At 47.0% G+C, this 25,115-nt stretch overlaps 2 protein-coding genes across 4 annotated transcripts in view; both read left to right on the top strand.

Annotated features, from left to right (window-relative positions):
- The window catches only part of ARK2N (arkadia (RNF111) N-terminal like PKA signaling regulator 2N), a 43,141-nt gene extending 38,914 nt beyond the window's left edge, over positions 1-4,227 (top strand). For all 3 annotated transcript variants that reach the window (XM_052670214.1, XM_052670215.1, XM_052670216.1), the window contains one exon: positions 1,326-4,227. In XM_052670214.1, coding sequence (XP_052526174.1) covers positions 1,326-1,506 — 181 coding nt within the window. In that variant the 3' untranslated portion in view covers positions 1,507-4,227. The remainder of the gene's footprint in view (positions 1-1,325) is intronic.
- Positions 4,228-8,769: 4,542 nt separating this feature from the next.
- Positions 8,770-25,115, top strand: part of ARK2C (arkadia (RNF111) C-terminal like ring finger ubiquitin ligase 2C) — a 43,048-nt gene continuing 26,702 nt past the window's right edge. The window contains exon 1 of the mRNA XM_052670304.1: positions 8,770-8,913. Coding sequence (XP_052526264.1) covers positions 8,853-8,913 — 61 coding nt within the window. The 5' untranslated portion in view covers positions 8,770-8,852. The remainder of the gene's footprint in view (positions 8,914-25,115) is intronic.

Raw genomic sequence — 25,115 nt, forward strand, 5'->3', positions numbered from 1 at the left:
GTTAGAGTTCCCATCTCTTTTTGCTAATTCTTTGTAGATACGTTTTTTAAGTAAGCAGTTTTTAGATGGAAGATGTAATGAAAAAGTCTTTCTGAGCATCCAAAACTAAACAGCGTTTCTGATAAGGAAATGAGACATTTACATTTGGATAAATTAGAGCTCTGAGAATAAGCTTCCCCGTTCCGTTTCACTTTCTATAACCAGGGATGAAAAAAGAAATAGAACAACATAACCTCAGGAGATGTGCAGAAACTAAACTGTGCTGGTTTGAATTAAATAGAATGTAAATGTCAGACACAGTTTACCAGCAGCCCAAAATGTCCTGCTTGAGTACGCAGCCACCACCAGCACTTAGAGGAGCAAAACCTGGAGCAAAAGGAGCAAAGTTTTACTAGCACATGCATCAGATTTCCAGATATGAATGGAGGGACCATCTTAATTCCTGTCATCAGTTTGTGTAACAAAATCCTTTGTCTGTATTAGCGTGCACTTCCTTTGCCACATATCTGTTATCAGTACAATAGGTAAAAGTGTCGTGCTAATCAGTAGATGAGCACTTCAGCAAGGCACTTGAGTGCATGCTTATCTTTCAGTACATTTCGTTGACTGTAATCATAGAACCATACAATGGCCTGGGATGCAAAGGAGCACAGTGCTCATCCAGTTCTAACCCCCTGCTGTGTGCAGGATTGCCAGCCACCAGACCAGGCTGCCCAGAGCCACATCCAGCCTGGCCTTGAATGCCAGAGATGGGGCATCCACAGCCTCCTTGGGCAACCTGTGCCAGTGCCTCACCACTGAAATGTTTTACTGAAGTAGGGCTGTGCCAACAGCAGGGAGCATTTCCCAGCATTTCTGTGAATCTTACCTACGATGACCCAAGAAAAATCAAGTTTCATTGCTGTATTGTTGTCACGAAGCTGTCACTTTGTCTTTACTGCAACATGGTGTTGATTCTGAGCCTCACTTCCAGTTTGTCTCTTTGTAAGGTTCCAGCCAGTAAAACTGCCAACTGAATGCTTCTGAATAATGCATGGCAGTGCACATGGTGGGACAGCACTCCCCAGGATCCTTGAGATCCATGCATTTGCACCCACTGGCAGAGTCCAGCCCCTCTCCCTTCTTTAAGGACGATTTGAAGTCTGGTCTCAGCTTGGTGAACTTACAGATCTGTGGCTGTTTAAGATGATATGGACCCTGCAAATAGGAAAACACCCATGAAATTTTGGGGATGGACGCATAAGGGATGAAACACTGCAGCTAAGAATCTTGTGCCTGAATTCAGTAGTAGCTTTAATGCTTTTTTGCTTTTTGCCTTGCTACAGGTATGTTCATCCCAGGGGAGGTGTGATCCAGAGTGTGTCTTCCTGGAAACATGGCTCAGGCTCGCAGTACATTAACGCTCAGCAAACACAATCATGGACTCCCCAGCAGAATTGGTCTTCTCCCCCAGAAGTAGTAGACCTGACTTTGGATGAGGACACCAGGCGCAAATATCTACTGTAATGCCATGTCACTGTGTTTCTGTCCCCATCCCTTCTCCTTTTGTGGCACAGAAGTCATAGCTTCAGCTTCAGAAGCCCCATTCCTGGCATTGTGAGACTCAAGCTCATGAAGTTTGTTGTTTTTTTTTTTTATTTCCATAAGAATGCAGTATAATTTTAATATCACTTAGATCTTTTTCTTGCTTTTGCCTTCTTAAAGGAGAATTCCTCCCAGAATTAAAACTTAGCAGCTCCAAATTTAAAACACATCCATATTTACTAATTTGAGTGCTAATTTGAAGAAATCATTGTGTGCAAAGTTACGTCCTCCCACTCATCCCGCCTCCAACTTCAGAACATTTTTAATTTATCAGTATATTGAGTTTGTAAGTAGCAGTTAGTGTTTTGCAGTGTGAGCATCAGTGATTTTGAGAAATGCTGTGTCCTCACTGGTTTCAGTGGACTTGGAGGTATTCAACACTTTGGAAAGCTGGGCCAGGAGTATTTATATCTGAGCTGATTTGGTTGTGTTACCCGCAGGAGGGACTGTCTTTAATACAAAAGGCCCATAACATATGCACTGAACAGCTTCTAATTAAAGGACTTTTATTTTCAATATAATTTATAGTTTACACTCTTCTCAGTGCTGACTCTTCTGTCTACTTGACTACTGTGTTTCACTGATCACAACCCACGGCTTGTTACGGTTTAGAGCAGCAGTAGTAGAAACTGTCTAGCAGCTGTCCATTGCAAAAGCACAAGAACATGACAAGTAATAAAAAGACCCAGCATCCGCCTGCTTTTTTAAATGTATACAAACTTTTTCCCTATTTCTGAATCTTGCCTGGAGTAGGGAAAGGAGAGAAAGGAGACATACTTGCTCCTAGTCTTCATTTCTGCTATTGCTCGTTTGCTTTCGTTGACCATCTCAAAGCACTTGTGAAGTCCCAGTCTGGCACAGCACTTTAACAGATGCATAGTGTTAATCCCGGGCAGTTTCCTGATTTTGTGGGGCCATTGGGGAATTGACAGAGTTTGTGTTCCCAGGAAACACATACATGTGGCACTGGGGACTTAGTTAGTGGGCACGGTGAGGATGCGTTGGAGTTTGACTTGGGGATCTTTGAGGTCTTCTCCAACCAATGCTTCACGTGCTTCAGACTCTGCCCCAAACGGTATTGCTGGATCAGAGTGTAAGGTTGTGGTCTTTTCTTTGACCAGATCTGCACCATTTCCCTGCAGCTCACGTCTCTTATCCTAGTTTTGGAATTGCTTTTAGGGTACAATCCAGGAAACACTCTGTTTGCCTGACCGAGACGAGCAGAACTGTGTACTTCAGTGGGCTCCAGTTTCAGCACATATGGAAATTCTTATCCTAATCTGTCATTTTGAGCCTTTTCTCCAGGCAAAAACCAAAGATTAGACTTACGCAGGTTGATATTCACTTTAAATGTCTGTTGTGCAATTAAAATACTCCCTTGTATTCGAAATGTTCCTGATGGAAATTTTACACAGCTCCATCAGCAGGTTTTTCTTTGTTGTTGTTGTTGTTGCTTTTTTTTTTGCCTATAATGGCTGAAACAGGGGATAATTACAACATGGGGAGTTACATTTCCTTTTTGTGTTGTCTGTTTGTTTTTTTTTTTTCTTAAATACATTTGGCTCCCACCAATTTTTCTCTGCGAGCCAAAAATAGAAAGAAAAAAGGAAAAAAGAAAAAGGGAGAAAAAAAAAAAAAAAAGAGAGACCACCAAAACCTAAGGAGTGTTGGTGTGGTTGGCAACAAACTGCAACTTTGGAATGGTGGTTTCGTGGCTTTTGCTGTTCCATGAAGTTCTTGTAGAGATCAGTTTCAATGAAAGCTGCAGGGACCCATCAGTAGGCCTGCCATTAAAATGCAAACTGTTTTCTTTTTTTTAAAGTTTGTATATTATGTGACCTCCATGTATATATAATAACAACCGTGTCCTAACCAGACTTCCTCCCATTGTGCACTGTGTTTGTTTCAACAATCCATGCATTGTAGTCCGATGCAGGTTTTCTTTTATTTAAAACACTACGCATTTTCTTTTTGTCCTTATCAAATTTGAGGAGGGTAGTGGCCTGAAAAACACAATCACTGGATAGCTAGGGAAGTGTTTTCATTTTGCTTTTTTTTTTTTTTTTTGGTCGTTGTTGTTATTGTTATTTTATTCTTTTTGTATTAAAAATAAGAGCAAAAGGTGCCTGGACGGTTTTGCTCTTCTCAGCAGGAAAGTGAAATGTTCAGCCGTTGTATGGCCAAGAACCAATGCACGCAGGGCCTGATCCAGAACCCACTGGAGCTGATGGGGGTTTCCCCTCAGCTGCACTGTGCATTGGCTCACGTCCTTCTTGGTTCAGCAGTTCCTGAATTGCTTGAGAGTGAACGTGGGATCTTCTGTAGCAAAGACAAATAATTGCTTAGAATTTAAATGTTCGAAACGTGCGACTGTAGCTTAAAAAAAAAAAAAAAAAAAAAAATTTTTTTTTTGATTATTCTCGACACTCATTATTTAGTTCTCATTTTTCCATCTGGTATTTAATGGTCTTCGGAGGAAAAAATAAAAATAAAAATAATTAAGCAAACAGAGTGTTATATAAATATATAAAAATATATATATTTTTGGTGCAAGATGAGACCTTCCGTTTTTTTGAAACAAGTCTGTAGCATAAAGGTTAAACTATTTTAAGACGAAATAAAATAGAGTGTATTATTTAAACAGTGCTGTCTTGTTTTTCTTCCTTCCGTTTTCGGTTGGTACGCAGCTCTCTTTGTCACATCCCCAAAATAATTCCCTTTCAGCTCCAGGATTGGCTTGCAGCACTCCCGAATTCAGCACTGCAGATGTGGGGGGGGATGAGAAGCAATTTCCCCAGCACCCAGGAAATGCCCACAGCCTGTGGATGTCAGCCTGTAAAGACTGAAAAGGGAACTGCAAAGGCTCTACTGAGCAGTTTAGTTCTCTCCTTCCCTTGAGGTCTGCAGATCGTGTCCTTTGCTGTGTGCATCAGTGCAGTTTGCTGACATACTTGCTGTATTTCCCCTCTCCTTTTTAGGGCTGTAGTTTGTGGGCACCAGTTCCTGTGTTTCCAGAGCAGCACAGGGATGGAGCTCCAATACTCCTCTCTTTGCAAGGTCAGGAGCAGCACTCCTGCAAAATGCAAACTTGTGGCAGACAAATCCTGTGTTTGCTTCCAGCTTTGTTGCAAACAAGGCAAAATGATGGAAAAGAAAGAATTGTTCTCTGCAAAATCCGTTTTTCATTACTGCACAAAAGAATGCAGACCTGCAGCCTGGCCAGTGCCTTCCCTGTTCCGTTTCCTCTGTGCAGCTCTGACAAAATACCCCATCTTGTGCAGTGAGGATCACATCTGCTTTGTCCACAGCTTCAAACAATGACAGACAGCCATAATCCAGGACCCCCAAACCTTCCCCGCTACCTTTCTGGTTTTGGTTGGGCTGAGTGATGCTATTAAGACTCTAATGAGAAGTCTGTCCCTCTTGCAGTGTGCTGTGTGTTCTCACCCAAAGCTCATCCTGCCTGGCATGGGACAGGACAGATTCACAAAGGGGTAATTCCATTGCTTTTCCACATGGCTGCACTTCCTATTCAGCTCCATCTGTTCACACTCTCCCCAGACCATGTGTGACAAAACCCCCAAATAACAAACCATATCCAAATTTGGGGTATATTGTCAAATTGTTTTCATTTCTTCACACGTTGGGTCTTCTCTTGGGCTCTCAGTGCCACATTTCCTACCCCATCCCAACATCAGGATGGACAGACAGCGATGGGAGGTCACCCTTCGTGCTGGGAGGTTCACGGTACTGTTCCCAGCTTTTTCTCTCCAGAAAGATAAGAGCTGGAAATTTCAAGCTGTGCTTTGTATCTACAAGTGCCCTGTGGCTTTTGGCTGTCTGTAGGCTTTGCAGAAGGTGTGGAGCAGCTCAGATGACCATGTATTGCTTGAATTCCTTTTAATAACTGAGGAGCACACGGTGTTTTTCTATGGCATGTGCCCCAAAGCCAGCCAGCCACTTTTTGGGGATCTCCACACAAAGCATTTGAAGTCCCCCCAGCACATCTCTATAAGCTGCTGTGGTCACCAACTGGCATTGCTGGCACCTACCAAGAACCCTTAGAAGAAGAAAGTTTGCCACTGCAAAGTCTTGGTGACTTGGCTCTGCCACCCAGCTACCTGGTACATGGGAGAGTGCTTCTGCAGTGAGCTGTGGAACCACACAACGTCTCATTCCTAATTCACTCGGGCTTTATTTTTGTCATCTTTTTTTCAGCTTTATCCTCAGTCGGGACAAGGATGTAGGTGGGTTCTCCTGTGGGTCCTCTCACGTGTTCTCCTTGGGTTCTCCCATGGGTTTTCCTTGAATACTCCCATAGGTTCTCCTTGTTCTTCCCAGAGGTTCTCCATGAGTTCTCCCATGGGTTTTCCTTGGCTTGTAGCATGGGTCCTCCTGTGGGTTATCCTGTGAATTGAGTCCCCCCATGAGTTCTCCTTGGGTTCTAAGCTCACCACACCCTACAGATATGAAGACAATAGGTTGAGTTGCAGCCATACAGAGAAAACAACGGGAAGGTGAAGAGTGGGAGTTAAAGACGCACAGAGCAGCTTACAAAACACAACATTTTCCTAATGAAAAGAGGGATGACTTGAAAAGGCAGTGTGTCTGGGACAAGACTCAGCAAATCGAAAACATTGAGAAGTTCCTCTCCCACACTGCGAACGAATATTGATTCCTCCACACTTCTCAGGAGCATCCGAGGACCTTCCCCACGTCATGAAAGCACCCAGGGGATGTTCCAGTGGTCTCAGGCTGCTAAAATCTCATCCTATAGGGCTGCTGTCTTCCTTGCTCCATGCCTTCATTGAGAGGGAGAATCAGGGTAGTAATCTTTCCTGGGCTTTGCAGTGGTTTTTAATGCAATTTGGCCACCGACATTTTCGCTGGGGAAATTTGGGCACTAGATGGCACCCTAGGAACGAGCTGTGTATGCATCCTGGGCTGCAACCTTCCGAGCAGAGGAGAACCAAAAGGATCCCAATATCCCCATCCCAAGTCTCTGCTGGGACACATGGGCAGAGCTCCCACTGTGCAACAACTGCCGCAATTCAGAAAAAAATGACATTGCTGGGTAGGACGAGGCACCTGGCCTTGTCTGTATGTTTGTGTTCACGCCTGTTTGCAGCTCCTGGCTACAGACAGAGCAAGCCCATCATCTACCTACACAGGACAAAAATTTGGTGTAAGAGCAATTTTATGCATTTTTTGCTAGGTCGTCATCTGGCCATCTTGATGCAGATCTGCAAGGCATCCCAGGTGGGAATGAGGGTGGTGCATCAGCTTTTTGAGTTGACAGATGGATCCCGCTCTGTTATCCCAAAGGATTTCGTCTTGGTTTTGCAGAAGAGGTGAAGCAACACCATGCAATCCTCCCATGAGGGCAAGCCAAAGCATGTGGACACTGCAAATGGGTGGTGTTGGGATCACTGTGGATCCCAAAAGCTGCCTTGGGAATGGCTGCGAGTTATTTTCAATGCCAAAAAGCAAGCAACATCTGTGTGACGTGGGGGATTGGATTGCTGGGGGGACATGTGTGCTGTCAAGGCATAACACCCCTGGCAACTGCAGCTCAACTGCTGTCCCAGGCCATAGGAACGAGGGAGACTGGGGGAGACCCTGGTGGGAGTGAAAATTTAGCAAAAAGAGTATTTTCTTTTTGTGCACATCAAAGCGCACACACACAAAAAAGGGTCACACTCACCCTTCCTATTCTTCCAGCTGGTGTCAGCAGGGAAAGGGTTAAACAGTGAGGGATGCCCGGTGCTGAAAACCCCACAAATGCACTAATCCAGACAGACAAATCCGCCGCACGCCTCCGTTGTGAGGCTGAAGCCCTCCAGATGCAGCACACGGATAAACCTAAGCAGGGATTAGTGGAGTCCCTGGGCGGCACAGGGACTGCAGCTCCACGGGCGAGAAACAGCACATGCTCTGCTCTGCTGTGACCCCAGTGCCCACAGCAACAGCTGTGAACCCATGGCCAACTGCACCTCGTAACAAACGCACCCCTTGTCACCCTCTGGGGTCCCTGCTCTCCTGGGGAAACAAACTAACGGCAACAACAAAAAAAAAAGCAGCTAACAAAAAACAACAGGTTTTCTCCTCGGTCACTGAACAAAACCTGGATTTGACAACAAAGCCAAATCCTTGCAATGATTTGGGATTTATTTATTATTATTATTTTTATTATTATTATTTGGAGGGTTTTGTCCTCCTGCACATCCCCATGTCTGTGCCCATCAAGGAGAAGTCTCCACACACTGAAGGTTTGCACCTCATGCTTGGTTGGCACTGTATTAAGCTGGAGATGCCAGAACCAGGGCATCAATGCACACAACAGGCCGTCGTCCTGCCGCAGCGTGTGCTGCTGGGGGGGGGGGGGTGCATGTGTGTGCATGTGACTGTGTACACGGTGCGTACACGTGCAGTGGGCATGCACGCATGCACCACTGTCCATGCGCCGATGCAGGAGGGCATATATTCATGCATGTGTGTGCATTTATGCATGTGACACGTTGACGTGCATGCTGGTGCAGGAGGAATACGTGCGTATTTCACCAACTGCCCGCATCCATGTGCCTTTGTGCACCTGGTAGGCATGCCTGCATGAATGATGCACAGGGGCACACACGCATGAGTGTGTGCGTGGCAGCAGCTGCACATGTGCGTGTGTCTGCGTGTCTGTGCATGGTATATGGTGCGTGCACGCGTGCGTTGGCATGCTGTCATAGAATCGCTCAGGTTGGAAAAGACCTTAAAGATCATCGAGTCCAACCACGAGCTTAGCCTTAGTACCCTAACAACCCTCCGTCCCCAAGCATCACATCCAAGGGATGTATCCGCAGTTGGTGCACGAACACGGGCATCTGTACGTGTCCTTCCCAGCCACCAACCACACGCGCGCTCATGCGTGCACGGCTCACACAACACGCGAGCACCAACACTCCACGTGCGCCCGCGCGCGCCGCACGCACACAACCCCCCCCCAAACCAACGACCGCCATCCGCGTTCCCGCGCGCGCGCACCCCTCCCTCCCTCCGCCTCCCATTGGCCGCGCTCTCCGCCAGGTGGGCGTGACCCGTCGAGGAGACGGCCAATGAGGAGGGGGCGTGTCCCGCGGGCGCGCGCGGCGTTCTGCCATTGGCGGCGGTCGCCTTTGTGTGAGCGGAGAAGCCCGGACCGCCGCTGGCGCCGCGGCGGAGAGACCGACGGGGAGCGAGGCGGGCCGGGCCGCGCCGCCCGCGCGCGCCACGAAGGCCGCAGCATGGTCCTGGTGCACGTCGGTTACCTGGTGCTGCCCGTCTTCGGCTCCGTGCGCAACAGAGGTACCGCGTCGTGCGCCGGTGGCCGCGGGTTCGCGTCCCGGGACCGCACCGCTCGGTGTTACTGGGTTGGTTTGGAGGGGGAGGGCTGGGGGAAATGGAACGGATGGGGAGCGGTGGGGCTGCACCTCCGAGCCCCGCTCAGTGCCCTGTCCTACAGCAGATCCCGATATGGGCTTTTTTTTTTTCTTTTTTCTTTTCCCCCCCCCCCCCCCCCCCCCCACTCATTTCCACCTCTCCACCTCCGGGATACCCGCTTGTATCGCTCCCGCCTGCGCTTCGGTAGCTCCATTCCCACCCCCCCACCCATCCCCCCTTTTGTTATTTTTCATTTTTTTCCGTTGTTTTCTCACCCTTACCCCCCCCACCCCCCCCCCCCCCGCGTAGTGTAGCTGGTACCAGCCGTGTTCTGTGCCATCCGTGTAGCTGAGGGCATCGCTCTGTAAATCCCTGCCGAGTGGGCGCCTTCTGCTGCAGCTGGGGCGCGGGGGGGGGTGGGGTGGAAGGAGGGGGGAAGAGAGGGAAGAAGGAGGGGGGGGGGGGGGGGATAAGACCTTAAAAATATATTGGGGGAAAAAAAGGAAAAAAAAAAAAAAAAATTAAAAAAAAAAAATTAAAAAAAAAAAAAAAAAAGTGAGCAGACGGGGATACTTCGATTCATCGCAATTGACAAATTTCCAAAAAAAAAAAAAAAAAGAAAAAGGAATCAATGGGCCCCGGCGGTGCGAGCCCGGCCCCACGCCCCCCCCCAACCCCCCCGAGCGGCACAATGGCTTTCCATTAAACAGGGATAACATTATTTTCTGCTGTGCTGAATTACTTCCTGTTCTTATTTTGTGGGTAATTTTTCTGTACCGAATATCCTTTGGTTGTGTATCTCCACCTTTTTTCTTGTACTAAAACTAAAGCATGGTCTGTATTTTTTTACATTACCTAGTTTCTGATGTAAATCTCTCTGTAGAGACATACCCTGCTGAAATGTAATGTGCTGTAGCCTATACATCTGCTCAGTGTACGCTGCTTTTGTTCTGTTGCCCTTCCATAGCATGGTGGGCCTTGCCTTTTTGTATTGTGTGCATGATGACATTGTTACACACGATTCCACTAATACTAATATACGATCTCTCAATAAAGAAACTAGTTTTCCTATATTAACCTAGTGTGCTTTTTCTATTGCTGTTTTCCCATTTATTGTCGTATCCTGCTGTTTAGATTTTTTCCTTGCTTTCCCCCCATCGTGAGGTTGGAGTGAGTGGATCTTCCCCTAGCGCAGATATGGGGGCTTTTAACATATATTTAACATAAATACATATATTTTTTCCCCCATCCTATATCCTGGCATTAGTCTGTGTGTACATGCTCCCACGCTATGCACGGTCCGTAGAGTACCGATGCAGAATTCTCTTATCAAACCAAACGGCAAAAAGAGTGCATAAATCCCAGCCCTCGTTATTAATCAGAGAGATTTAATGAAGGGGATGCTGCTTATTTTTAGTCGCATTACACATTCCTCACCTGAGTGCTACCGAAAGGAGAGGGATGACTCGCGGATGGATGGGGGGAGTCATTTTTGATTTTGATTAACAAGAGGTAAAAGGACCTGGAAAATAATTATTAAAAAGAAAGAAAGAAAGAAAGAAAGAAAGAAAGAAAGAAAGAAACAACACCCTATAACCTCCTCTTTTAGTCCTGCAGTCGGGCACGTACGTGTAATGAGTGCCCTGCCCACCATCTGCTGCCAGGCAGGAGCTGCAGTGCCTGGTCCCAGAGACAGGCACTCTATAAATATTCCCTCAGACCCCCATAAACCCACCCCAGGTCTTCATGCCACGGCTGCATTTTCCTACCGGGAGCCCCCAGGTCCACCATCTTCCCCATTATCAGAACATGGGCTTGGGGAAGTTCCTAGCAGCTTTAAGATATCACAGCACAGAGGGATGCACCGACAAATAATTGTGGTTAGCGGGCAGTTTGGCTGCAAAAGTAGTGGTCACTGCACCAGACCTCGTTCCCCAGGTCCTGTAAACCCTTCAGGTTTTGGCTACAGGGTGGTACGTGGATGCCACGGCTCCCAGCAGCAGAGAGGGGCTGGGGGTAGCATTCTGTTCCCAAAGGCAGCCACAGGGACAGGTGTTTGTAGCCAGGGGAAGGCAGATCACAGCCTCTCCGTGCTTCCCTACTGCTGTAACGGCAAGGAAAACCCCTCTCCACCCTCCTTAGAAAGCCAAACAAAAGTGTTCCCAGGCGCCCGCCCTGCCTTCCCCAGCATCCCTCCAGGAGATGCATCATTTCGCAAGGCCGTGCCTTTCCACCTCCGTCCTAGCTTTACCCTCAGTTCTCGTTTTGTTCCGTTTTATGATTTCCTTCTCCATACTTTTCTTTTCCGTGTATCTCGATGCCTGTTCGGCCATCCTGTCCCCCTGTATGAGCAACAGCAGGCTCCCTTGCTCCCCTGGATGTAGTGTATGCTGTGGCCCTTTGTTCTCGCTCCATCTTCGCCCCGGGCCAACGCTGGGCTCCGTGTGTGACACATGTATCCCTTACACGCCCTGAGGAGGAGGGAGGCTGTGCTTCTCGCTTGCATGAAGGGAGAAATGCATGCCTGTTGGGGGCTGATCATTTTCTGATGTGACTTTTTTGATTCATTATTACTTTTTATCATTATTATTTCTATGATTACTGAACCCCTCCATCCCACGTGAGATGAGGCTTTTTTTTTTTTCTCTTTTTTTCTTTTTTTCTTTTTTTTTTTAATTTATTTAAATGAACCCCCTTTCCCTCCACCCCACCCTGAAACTACCAAGACTAAACCCAGCTCCCCACAGAACCCTGCGGGAGCAGTGGGTTCACCCTGAGCTCCTTTCCTCGTGAATGGTCCAGAGCAAAACCATTTGGTCCACGCGCTCTGAGGATACCTGGGTGATCCAATAATACAGAAAGCTGCTGGGTTAATGGCAGCTCGTACTGAGCAATTTATCATCCACATCGTATTTTTGACCTGTCTGCTTCGAAACACATTGCTACGAGAGGAAACATCCCCCCTCCCCCCCTTCTCCAACTCCACCTCCCAGCATTGTTAGTCAGTAACCAGCAGGCTTTCATGGCTCATAATCCATCAAAAGCATCCGCACGTTAATGGCTTAATTCCTTTGACACTCACGAAGGCACCTGTACAAAGGAAATCATCTTCCTTCATTTTAGCATCCACGGGAGGAGAAAGCCTGGGAGAAATCCCATGCTGTGGGCACGGAGGCACGTGGGTCGTTTCCAGCCCGTGGTTGCTCTGAATGACCTCTTTCTCCAACAGGAAGAAGGATAATCTCAAACATGGGCAAAACTGGCTCTGAGATGGCTTTATATAAGGGTTATATAAAGGTCTTAAACACATCTGCAGGAATTCCAGCGCCATGTTGTCGAATGGGAGCTAACCCCATCTGTCTCTGTGCCGGGGTCTCACAAGAGGTTTGGGTTGTGATCACCATTTCCATCGTGGTTAGGGATGAGAGAAACGAATCGCAGGTGTGTTTTGCTCTTCCTTATTCCTGTTTGTTGGGGGGAATAATAAGCAAAGCCTAATGAGCGTTGGACCAGACCGTGCGTGGATCAGGCCCTGTGCAGGTGTGTTATTAAAAAAGAGATGAGTTACGTCCGAGTGCAAAAAACAAGATGGCTGGGGAGGGCTGGTGAGATGGGAGGCTCGCAAAATCCCTCTTAGGGAACTGCTGGGGCAGAGCTGGGGGTTGAGGAGCGGTGGAGGTCCCAGGGTTTGGTCCCAGAGAAGAGGAGGCTGACGGGAGATCTGGCAGCCTACTGCTCCTCGTGGCCCTGCAGCTCCATGTGGTCTATAACTCCTCATGGCCCCACAGCTCCTCATGGTCTATAGCCTCTCGTGGCCTTACAGCCCCTCATGGCCCTATAGCCCCTCGTAACCCTGCAGCCCCTCGTAACCTTACAGCTCCTCGTAATCTTACAGCTCCTTGTGGTTCTACAGCTCCCTGTAGCCCTTCAGCCCCTTCATAGGCTGAGCTAGAACTCATGGAGCATTGGGACATCGCTCTCAGACGCAGGGTTTGGGTTCGGGCAGTGCTACGTGGAGCCAGGGGTTCGACTTGGTGATCCTTTGGGTTTCTTCTAGCTTGGGTTCCCTCTGTGTTCTATGATTCTGTCTTGCTGCACCCCACAAACCCTGCATTGCCCCTGGGAGCCCGTGTGACATCCCTGACCATCTCATCTCATTCTGCTGCACCAGACCCTGCAGCAGAGGGGGGAGCAGCTTCTTCCCGTGGCCAACCTTCAACCGAAGAACAGCTTTTACAGGAGGGAATGACTCTTTTAAGGGTGCAGTGCTGGGAGTGGAGGGCACAGACATCCCCTCCAGCCCTCTGGGTCCTTGGCATGTATGTGTTGGTTTAACACCGAGCTCTGCATTAGGGCTGCCTGATGTCATCCCTGGAAGATCCTTGTTTTTGGAGGTGTGCTGGTTTTGGAAAGCAGCAAGTAAAGATACTGGAAATAAAGGGGTGTGGGGATCTACCTTCAGTAGATCTTACCCTGTATCTCATTAATCTTCAATATCTGTTATCTCTCACGGGAGAGATGACTTTGCAGCTGGGGGAATTGTGATATTACCCAACATTGTCGCTCTGGGTAACATCCTATTTGGGTGCATTTGCAGAACTTGCAGCTCGCAGGTTCAACACAAAGCATCACTTTCCCATTAAACAGTGGTCTCTAAAAAGCTTCAGAACATCACTTCTGAGCTTAAAGCCCCTGCAACACCGAGGAGTTTAAGGCAGTGCAGTCATTTAAGGAAGGAGCAGTGCTTTGAAGTGCTTGGAAGCACAGCAGCTGCATGGAGCTCATGGCAGGGACCTGCCAGTGCCAGCTCTGGGCAGCAAGAGCTGCGCTTACACCCACTGAAGAAAGTGTTAATTTTTCTCCTTTTCTGGGTTCAGTTTGGGTTGGTGTGCAGTTTGGATGGGCAGGGGGTCACAGTTCCCCTTGCTGCCCACACACAACCCCGTGGGAGATCCCAATTTAATCGTTGCTTGGTCTTTTCTTATTCCCAAACCTTCTTAAGGCGAAACTCCATTCTTTTGGGAACTGCTAGACTCATTCTCCAAAGGAACAAAGCCCCTTCTCATGTTTCAGCCCACACAACCAACACTACTTGTGGTAGGGACTGACCACTGGGTGCTGGAGCACTCGGTTCTGCTGAGCCCCAGAGCAGCTGAGATTCACTGAAATCAGACTCATTTCTGCCCTAACCCCCTTTGCTTAATCCTTTCTGTCCTCCTTCTCCTTAGTTGTGCAGCCTCCAGAATCTTTTCTCACCCATTTTCCTGCCTGCTGGTTCTTTGCATTACACAGCCTCTGCAGTAGCTGGGTTGCACTGCTGAGCTATACATACTATGCAGCTCTCTTGGTAAGTGTCCCTAATCACAGTTGTTTTCTTTCCTTTACCTTTAAGTGTTCCTGCAGGGAAGCTGCATGCTCATAAGTGAAAATTATTGCTTTGGTTCAGGTGAATAAGCTAAGAGGGTTAGGAGCAAAAATGGAAGCAGTGAAGTTGCAGTTAAAGGGAGAGGCACTGAGGGGCACATTGGGGCTGTGGGCTCAGTCCTTTCAAAGTGTTGATATGCCTATAGGGAAGTGTTTATATGAAGATTTCTGAGTCTCTGAGAAGGACCTAGCATTCTCTATGAACAACTGAGGAAACACAACTTCTCATGCCCCTGCCATAATGGCCCCCAAAATGAGGGCCACCACGGTGGGTTGGGGCTGCAGGATGCACAAAATGCTGGTGCTTGCAGGAAGAAATCCTTCTTCTGAAAGAAAAGCAGGAGATGAGGTTAACCACCTCCTTCCTGGAAGTGGCACTCCACGGTGTGGGTGTGTGGAGAGGTCTGGGTACCCCTGTACAGAAATCTACCCCAAAAAGATGAAATATATCATTTCCATGAGATGAGAGCATGTTCACTGACAAGGAACATCTGCCCTGTGATGACTGCATCATCAGTAGACCTCTGTCTGGAAGGGGCTGCTGATATTTTCACGCAGATGCACCACTGATTTGATGAGCTTGGCCATCTGTTTTGATTTCAGATGGTTTTTTGACAAACATTTCTCTTCTACCTATCTGAAGCCAGGGATTTTCTTCCCTACTTTGAAGAAACTGATTTGAGGAGTCCAGAAGGTTCGCTGAACAGAAGCCCTGCAGTCTAGCAAAAGCTTCCTTTGAATTTGATTGCTCCTGGGAATATCTTGCCTTGGGGGGTGGTATTTTTGGGGGCTCTCAATTTTGATGGTGCTTTCAGCCAATGCTGTTTTTCCTGAGAAGGCTCAGGTGATGCTCTGGAGCCATTATTGTTCATCTCTTCCTCCATAATCCATAAATGAATCATGCAAGGAGCAGGCATTTTCCTAACCATGGAGAAAGCTGGGTAATAGGTACCTTTTGATATATGGCATTCTTTTGAAGGGACCTTTAGGAGTATTGTTGGCACTGGACAGCCCACCCAATGCTGGTAGTCGCTCTGGTGTCCAACTGCCGTATGCTGGGGTTCAGATAGAGCTGCTCCAAAAACCTGCTTTTGTCTTCTCCATGTTTGGAAAGTTTCTAAAAGGCATCCAGAAACACATTGCCTGCCCTGGCACCGTGTATTGGGATCCTCCAAGGGAGAGTGGCACTGGAAACTGCCTGCCCAACAAATGTGCCCCCCCACCCCTCAGCTGTGTCTTTGGTCTTCCTTATCTGCCTTCTGGTTGGCATCTGACTCTTCCTTCAGGCACGCCGAGAATTCAAACAGTGAGATATGCAAAGGGATCTTTGTGATTTTGGAAGCCATGGATATAAGAGACACTTGCCCAGTCAGCCAACTTTTGTGATACATCTGCTTGGAAACTGAGCATAAATAGAATAAAAAAAAAAGTTTTCCTTTTTTTTTTTTTTTTTTTTTGATAGCAGAGAAAGTCCTCTTTCTTGTGCAGTGTGGGATAGAATCTCATTTGTGCTCCTTGGTGCATCTGATCCATTCCGACCATTTCTTGTCAGCTGGTGGGAGCTAAGATTTACAAAGGCTCAGCTGTGAGCCCCATATTTTTGTGAGGAGAAACTGGAAATGAGTTTCAGGTTCATGGTGAAGCTGGTAGGATATGGGACCGACACCAAGCTTTCAATATCTAAACTTGCCTACGCATGCACAAATACAAAGTGAGCCCTGCATTTTTTTTAGAAGAGTTGCTTGGGATTTTAAATGGGATGAGTAAGATGAGGATGTAGTTTGAGGTGCTAAGAAAAGAAATAACTGGCAGCAAAAGCCACAGTCTAAAGTTATTTTGTTTTTGTATGGGTTTAATGATCTTTACGAGGCTATCAGCATGTCTTCAATCTAGAGTGACATTTGTTGTCCAATTTGAGGGAAGGAGCCCAGACTTTATAAACCTCAGGCAGTGTCTGAAGGTACTGGGATGCCAATGCTCCAGGAAAGGTGTCCATCAAGTCTGGTGCTTTCTACATTCCCCAGGCAGCAAATACCACATCTCCAATGTGCCTGGCAGGAACGGAGCTGTAAATCCCATGCAGATTACCACATTTCTTGTTGTTGTTGCTAAATCCACATTTCTCTTTCTTCTTGCGTGGCCTGTAGTGTTAATATCTTAATTTCATTTGTAAATTCACTTATCAGCTTTCATTAGTCATCCCATTAATGATCCCCAGCAAGAAATTTGTCATTTGACGTCAAAAGACAGATTAAAGGACTTCTGGAGCCTTGGGAAATGGTTTCATTCTGCACCAGAATTGTAGTGGTTGGCATATGAGGCTAATACTATGTATAATTTGCATCTGCTGCTCAAGGGATGAGTGATTATTTTATATATTTAGCAGAAAACAAGAGCCATTTCTTAATCATGAATGGCTCTACATTTCCCTCAAACTCTACAGTATTATGAATCACTGGCCTATAAGCATCATATTGCCAGTTAACCTGGTTTCACATTACCACAGTGGTAAGCCCAGAGGGCCGGATCCTGACAGCTTGCCACCTCAGTTTTACTGCTGGAACAGCTAATTGAAATTAAGCTCCCTCAACACTTGGAGCTGGAAGGGACAGGAGGAGCATTGAGCTTTACATGGCCAAAATTGAGCATCTTTGTTCTCTGCTCTTACCGATGGTGCACAAGGGTGCTGCTAGGGTTGGAAGGACCTACCGACCTGTCAGCCTCACCTCTGTGCCAGGGAAGGTCATGGAGCAGATCCTCCATGGAGCTATGCTAAGGCAGAGGGAGGTGACATGGAATAACCAACATGGCTTCACCAGGGATGAGTCCTGCCTGACCATTGTAGTGGCCTTCTGTGATGGCATTACTGCATCACTGGACAAGGGAAGAGCAACTGATGTCATCTAATTGAGCTTTTTACATGATCTCCAGTAATATTCTCACCAAATTGGAAAAATATGTATTTGATGGGTGGACTGTTTGATGCACAGGGAATTGGTTGCAAGATCACACATGCAGAGAAGGGGTCAATGGCTCCGTGTCTGGGTGGAGATCAGTGAAGAGTGGTGTCCCCCAGGAGTCAGTACTGGGACCAGTGCTCTTCAACATCTTCATCAGGGACATCAAAAGTGGGATTCAGTGCACCCTCGGGAAGTTTGCAGTTGACACCAAGCCGTGTGGTGCATTTTGACACACCGGAGGGACGGGATTCCATCCAGAGAGACCCAGACAAGCTCGAGCAGTGAGTTTAGGTAACTTCAGGAGGCTCAGCAAATCCCAAATGCAAGATCTGATAGTGGCCTTTCAGCTTCTGAAGGGGAGCTACCGTTCATGATCCGTTGTGATAGGACAAGGGAAATGATTTCAGACTAAAGGAGGGGAGATTTACATTGGATGTAACGAATAAGTTTTCCACAGTGAGGCTGATGATGCACTGGCACAGGCTGCCCAGAGATGTGGTGGGTTCCCTGTCCCTGGAGACACCCAAGGTCAATCTGGACGGGGCTCTGAGCCCTGAGATGGAACTGTGGGTGTCTCTATTCACTGCAGGAGAGTTGGACCAGAATGACCTTTGAATGTCCCCTCCAACTCTTAGTGATTCTATGAATCTATGAGAATTTTTTTTTATCGTTAAAATCTGTTGCATGCAATTCTATAAGAAAGCTCCCAGGTGGAAGAAGTGCTGAGTTTGCAGTGACCCACAATTCGGAACCCCATTTCGAGGCTTGTAGTCTGTTTTGCTCAGCTCTCGTTGACCTAAAAAGGAAACATCTGCATTTAACAGGAGATAATGGTATATTGTGTGCCAAACTTGGGGAAGAGCCTGGAGGTCATAACGAACTCGATTTGGGGCTGCAGACTGGCATGCACAATCTGACATTTTGATTGCAAGCACGTAGATCTGGCTTGGGTGGGAAAAGACAGCATGGGTCAGTCTGGGTGTACAGGAGGTGGCTGAAGGTTTTGGGATGTGGGCTGAGAGCTCCTCAGCATCCCACCTGCAAGGGATGAAGGGTGACCAGACAGCCCAGGGCACACGACTCTTTTCTGCATTGCTTGGGGCTGGGGCTCTGTGAGAACAGATATATCTGGTTTTGATTATGATGATTATTTTCTGGTCCACTGGCTGAAAACTTATTTTCCTGACTTTATATTGTTTTCGAGTTTTTTTCAGCAAAATGAGGAAAAAAGTTTTTTAAATGGTTCAATTGAACTGAGATGAAATAGGCCACAGCCCCAGAAGTGAATATTATCTTACAGCAAGGAATAAAACAGCATCAACTGGAAGCAGAGAATAAAATCATTGCATCACAATCTTTCAGTCGTTCCTTCTCATACCGAACCATTTCATCTCACTGCAATTTTCCTCATGTCAGAGAAATGGGCTTAGTATTCATTGCTCTCTTGGAAAGCGTGAAATGGATGGACTGCCCCAGTCCCCTGTGCCCCCATACTGTGAAATCCTGTTGTTACGTTGGCTTTTGCAGGAATCTCATGTATTTAATCAACAGAAAGAGCTTTAAAATCCTGTGATGCCATCCAGGTTCTTCTTTTGTGGAGTGCAGGAGTGTACTGGGGCTGTGCTAGGGTCTGAGGAGGATAATATTGCCAGGGGGCTGTTATGACCTTAGAAAAATGGGACATGGACCACGGGAAGGAGGCAAAATGAATCATTCTGGGAGACACAGACTTGAACCCATCTGCAGACACAGCTGCTGCTCTTTTGCAAATGCCGTTACGAGGTTGGTCCCAGATCTTAGAGCTGATGGTGCTCAGTGCCACTGATTGGTGCAGGGAGCTGGACGAGGTAGGCTGGAAGCCAAATCTGCATCGTCAGAGCTCGCATCTCCTCACATTCAAACTCTCATATGCCAGACAAGTGCTCCTAGCCTGCGCTGCTGTTGGTGTTCTTCTCCCTTGACTGCTTCACCTTCACTTCTCCCCTTCCCCACTGTGCTTTTTAAAAACATGTGCTACACTTTTCCCTGTGGATGCGGTGGGTTTTTCCAGACTATTCCTTCCTCACACTCATCCTCTGACTCAGAGACCAAAGTCTTCCCCAGGGCTGGTGCTGTCTCTGGCCCTCAGACATCTGAGATGCTTGAGGACTGTGATGCAATGTGTGTGTTGGTGGAGGGGAGGGTATGGCACTGCTGGTGGGATTTTTTGTCCAGAAGATGGGAGCTGAAGGGATGAAGAGAGGTTGTGTTTTTAGAGTCTGAAGAATGAGCCTCCATCCTGTGCCCTGGGGGTAGCTGTTAATGATGCTGCAATAACTGATGATGGGAACACAGTGATGGGACAGCTCACATAACTGGGTGTACCTTCCAGTTTTAAAGCATTGGCATTTTGGTCATTTAGCTCCTGGAAAATACTGCAGTTAGGAGGAAGGAGTTGCCAGATGCTTTCTTATAAAACACCTATGAGGAAGTGTTTCTGATGGCTCTTTTCTTCCTCACCTCCTGGTTTTGGTGCACTGGCACAGCCAGTCACAGCCTTCTGGTCTCCACAATGGGAACAGGGATGTAATGAGGGCCATTAAACAAGAAATGTAGTGAAGGGAATGCTTTGCAGAAACCCAACCCATCAGCAACATTCCTTGGTTGGAAAGTGACATCCCTAGGTGGGGGAGGTAACATCCAGGCCATTGTGAGAGCCAACAGGCCTCAAATTGGTGTTGGGTCCCTCTTGCTAGCAAGGGCTGGGCAGGGAGATGGTAATGGGGAGGAGGGATGTACCAGGGCACCCAACAACTGTCCCCACTTGGAGCTGACGCCACTGAGGAGGACCCTGTGGAGTCCTCTTTGAATACAGCCTGTTGAAGGTAAGTTCAAAGGAGCAGAGTTAGCCAAAATGCTTCTCTCCAGCCAGTGGATAGACCCAGCTTCTGGTTGCTTTTCTTTTTCTTTTTTTTCTTTTCCCAGTGCAAAGGACAAATCTGTTTCTAGTGCTGCCATGAAGCATGCATTTTCACATCACACCAGGAAGCTGGAGTTTTGAGAAAGCCAACTATAATGAGATTTGTGGTTTGTTTAAAAAAAAAAAAAAAAAAAGTTGGGGGGGATAAAAGCCTAGAACACAACAGTAACATAAAAATGCAAATTGTTTGCCAAGGTCCAGACATTAGAAAGCTGAAGAAAAGGTGCTTTGTTCTTCATAGAATTGTAGAATGCCTTAGCTTGGAAGGGACTTTAAAGTCTATCCAGTTCCAGCCCCTGCTGTGGGCTGGTTGCTACCCACCAGCTCAGGCTGCCCAGGGCCCCATCCATGGCCTTGGGCACCTCTGGGGATGGAGATATCCACAGGTCTCTGGCAACCAGTTCCAGCAACTCATCACTCTCATAGTAATGAATTTCTTTCTAATATCTAACCTAAATCTCTCCTCTTTTAGTTTGAAACAATTCCCCTTTGTCCTACACTATCCGGCAGCGTAAAACATCACTCTCCACCCACACGTCTGGGATTGCCCCAACCCAATTCCCTGCGCTTGGCCTTGTTGAACCTCTTTACATTGACACAATCCCACTTCTCCAGCCTGTCCAGGTTCCTTCCATGACATCTCTTCCTCCTGTTCAATCAGCTGCGCCACTCAGCTTGGTGTCAATAGCAAATTGCTGACAGTGCATTCAGTTCTGGCTTTTGTGTTGTTGATAAAGATGTTGAGGTGCACTGGTCCCAGACATTGCTCTTGGACCCTTGTGGGACACCACTTGTCACCACCTCCACCTGGGCATGGAGCATTGACCACAACAGCGTGGCTCTGACCTTCCAACCAATCATTTATCCATAATCCACCTTTCAAACCCATCTCTCTGCAATTTAGAGATAAGGATGGGATGTGGGACCTTGTCAAAGGCTTTGCACAAGTCCGGGTAGATAACATCAGTTGCCCTTGCTCTGACCACCAATGCTGTCACTGTCATAGAAGGCCTCCAGATGGGTCAGACACAATCTGCCTTGGTGAAGCCATTCTGGCTGTCTCAGGTCACATCCTTAACATAGCTTCTAGGAGAGTCTTCTCCATGATTTTCAGGCACAGAATTGAGGTTCACCAGTAGTTCCCCGTGTCTTCCTTACTCCCTTTCTTAAAAGTGGGAGTCATGTTTCCCTTTTTCCAGTCTATGGACTTCACCTGACAGACATGACTTTCCAAATATGATGAAGAGTGCCATAGTGACTATATCTGGAATAGCTCTTGGGTCGATGCTGGAGCATAAGGTCAAGGAAAAGCATCAATGAAGAGAAAGCCCCCAGCATGGGCTGGGTACTCAAAGGGAACTTGGCAGTGGTTAGGAGAAATATGGGTATCCACCACATCCAAGCTGAGCAGGGGCAGGGGTGGCTGTTGCTAACTTCCCACAAAATGATGTGAAAAGGAAATATTTGCCCAAGAAGCACAGCCGCACTGAACATCTCAGCTGAATGAGGCTCAACCCTTCACTGAGAAAATGGGGCACTCAAAAGGATCTCTGCCAAAGCTGCGTTCATAACACAAAGGCATCTGTGCATTTTAAACTGTTCAGGTTAATGCTAGTGGGGGGTTACACCACTGTTCTGCTATCCAAATCACAGGAGGCAGAATTCCATACACTCCATTAAGGCAGGGCAGTAAATGACCTGAACCCAGGGGTCTTGGGAGGAGGATTTCCATCCGTACAGCTTGTGTTGTTACTCTAAAAAAGAATAGCTCTCCCAGTGCAGAATGTCAAAAATCAAGCTTTGCGTGTGATGGTACTCAAAGCTAGGGAAGAACCTGCAGGCTCCTCTCAGAGTCAATGTTTCTGAATCTGCCAGATCTTGGGTGACTTCTGAACCAGCTGACAGCTTCTAATGGGGCTCCATTTGATTTGCTTGGTCAAAGCGCTTCTTCTAAATGGAGGAACTGCATCGTATGCTTTGTAGTCTGCCTTTCTCAAAAAACACAAGAGAGATTTTAGAAAGGCAGTGTGCAGCTCAGCTGGTGTCCTAGAGACGCCAGGCTTTAATTAACATAAACTTAAAAGTTCACATCCTAACTTTAAATCCTTTTTGTTTGTAACTGGAAGCTCTGCGGTGTCAACAGGGTTTGTGTCTCAAACAGATGGTATTTTTCCCCAGACCTGGGTTGAATATTTATAATTGCTGCTTTTCTTTCTTCTACTTTATTTCTATCAGAACCACTAACCAGTGTGCATTACATGGATTAGCATTATTTCAACTCAGTCAGAAGGTTCTTGGATTCAGCAATGAGCACGGTGAAAAAGAAACCCTTATAATCTATTTCTGCCTTTTATGAAGGTTCAGGAATGCTGCGAACTGATGGCATAAATGAAAAAAGCTCACTTCTATGCACCTAATGCTATTTTTATTCCATATCTGAATAGAATCTGCAGTCCTTGTGATGCAGAAGTGCCATGCCCTGCACTCCTTGCATTCACAAGCACACCCATTGCAGCTGAACAAGAGGGGATTCTTGTTGGTGTTCACAGAGCTGTAATGCAGAGGCACATATCCAGCTGCCCCATTTTGCTGCTGTGAGTGCTTTATGCATTTTCTAGAGCATCTTTCACTGGCTGATTATGAGTAATTCAGGTAGGAAGGGACCTCTGGAGATCTCTAGCCAAGTCTCAAGCTAAGAACAGGGTGGCTCAGGATATTACCTAATCAGTGCTGGGATACATCCAAGGATGGAGATGACAGCACTTTGGTGTTGCCTGCTCAGGTCAGCAGTCCAGAGGGGATACGCCGCCTAGAGGTAGCTGGGCAAGTCATAGATGGAGCATTCCCCCAAGACACAACAATTAAGAATACAAAAGAAAAACAATTGTCTCCTCCCACCCCATCTCCCATAGGCTAAAGCCAAGATCTTTCTTTTCCCAGTCATAAAACTTAGCATTGGACACTTTCCTTCTACTTTGCACAAGTTTCCCTCTCAAACCAGGGGACACGGCATGGGGAGGAAGATCCACTTCCATGGCCACATCTGCATGGAGACAGTCTCCAAACACCACGGGACTGGGCTCCAACCCCCACAGGGATAGTCCTCAAAACACCATGGGGATAGTTCTCAACCACCATGGGAGTTGCATCCCAAACTCCATGGGACTGGTCCCCAAAACACCATGGTGCCCAACCAGCATGGATCTGGTCTAGTGCTTGGAGCAAGATCCTACTCTCTCCAAAGCACCAGACACACTGCCCAAACTTCAATTGTTGAGGTGGGCAATGGACATGCAGGCACATCATGTAGACCCCAATTCCTCAAAACCCCACTCAGAACCTCTGGCCCTCATTGGGATCGAGTAAATGCTTTTGGTGTTCCATATTTCTGTCTCCACCTGTAGAATACCACAGCATCCATCTCACAGAGTACCAGGTATAAAATTCAGGGAACAGAAAAATAAAAGTTTGCTGTCTGGTAGGCAGAGTTCCTGGGAAAATGTAGAGAGGAAGGCTGGATATCTGGTTTTCATCCTCTTTTACATGGTTCCTATAGAGGAAATGTTAAAGGAGATGACTGACGGACTGTATTTAGCCATAAGAAAGTGGTCAGATGTCTCTGCTTTCTTCAGAAAGTAATTGTTTTTAGAAACAAAACAGAAAGCTGAGATTTTGAATGAAAAGCAAAGTCGTCAATTCTTTTTTAATGATGCAGACTTTTCTCTAACACATGACTTCAACATTTTTTTGTTTCAATCTGAGGTCACGCATGTCCCCCTTCCTGCCCACTGCAATAGTGGGAAGAGTGACTAAGGCCACATCTTCTAAATGATATCTGCTTAGAAACAATGGGCTGGGGAAAAGCTGACTGCCATCAGTGATGGCATGGCATCCTTATCTAGCTGCTTTGATCAGTAGGTTTGCTTTCTTTCTGCAGCTGATAGACCTTGACTTTTTGAGTCTGATGCCTACATTCTGTAGTGCCATCTGATGCAGAGCCATGGAGCCTTGTGGCCACGTCTCAATAGCGGGAGATTTGTCGAAGTAAATCAGATTTGGGGGCCACAGAGAGGGAATTAATGTGAAATGCCTTAATGTTAGTTCAACAGTCACTTTAATAGGCATAACTACACTATTAAGCTGATTTCACTACATTTAACTCGTATTTGTACTCAAGTGGAATAAACGTTTTGCTTTAGGAAGAATGAATTTTACAGAGTAAAAGAGCTATTGTAAACATCCCAAATGCTTTGGCAATGACAACATGACAGCTTACAGCCTGCAACCCAGACTTTCTGTGCTGTTGTGCCCTAGTCCCTGTGCCCTCCTCTTCCAATCACCTCTTCCCCACCCTGACCACACTCACAAAATATCTCTGAAATGCTGGGCACAAGACAGGCACGAGATGTCACAAGTGGCTAAAATTTTCACCTTCCTTCAATGGAGCAAGCCCTGACTTCAGCCCAGTACGAGTTAATTTCTCCTCCAAGCTGTTTTTGCACTACGTGTTGGAGAACACCCTCACCTCGAGTCGTGGCTGGGGCTATGATAAATAAAGGCTGTAAAAGAAGGTGCCACTTGCACTGGCCCTGGCTGCACCCTCGGATTTGGATTAATTATTCTACAGAGTAGGAAAAGTTTATTCTGACATTTTTTTAACAGTGGACCCTCCTTTGCCCATGGGTGACAGCAGCTATACCTCTCTGTAATAGAAAGAGGGAGAGAAACTGCTGGTTGGAGCCATGCCATGAAGGGACGAGGAGGTGACATCTCCTTGCCATGCA

The sequence above is a fragment of the Tympanuchus pallidicinctus genome, unplaced genomic scaffold, assembly GCF_026119805.1.
Source record: "Tympanuchus pallidicinctus isolate F22 unplaced genomic scaffold, pur_lepc_1.0 scaffold9, whole genome shotgun sequence".
NCBI lineage: Eukaryota > Metazoa > Chordata > Aves > Galliformes > Phasianidae > Tympanuchus > Tympanuchus pallidicinctus.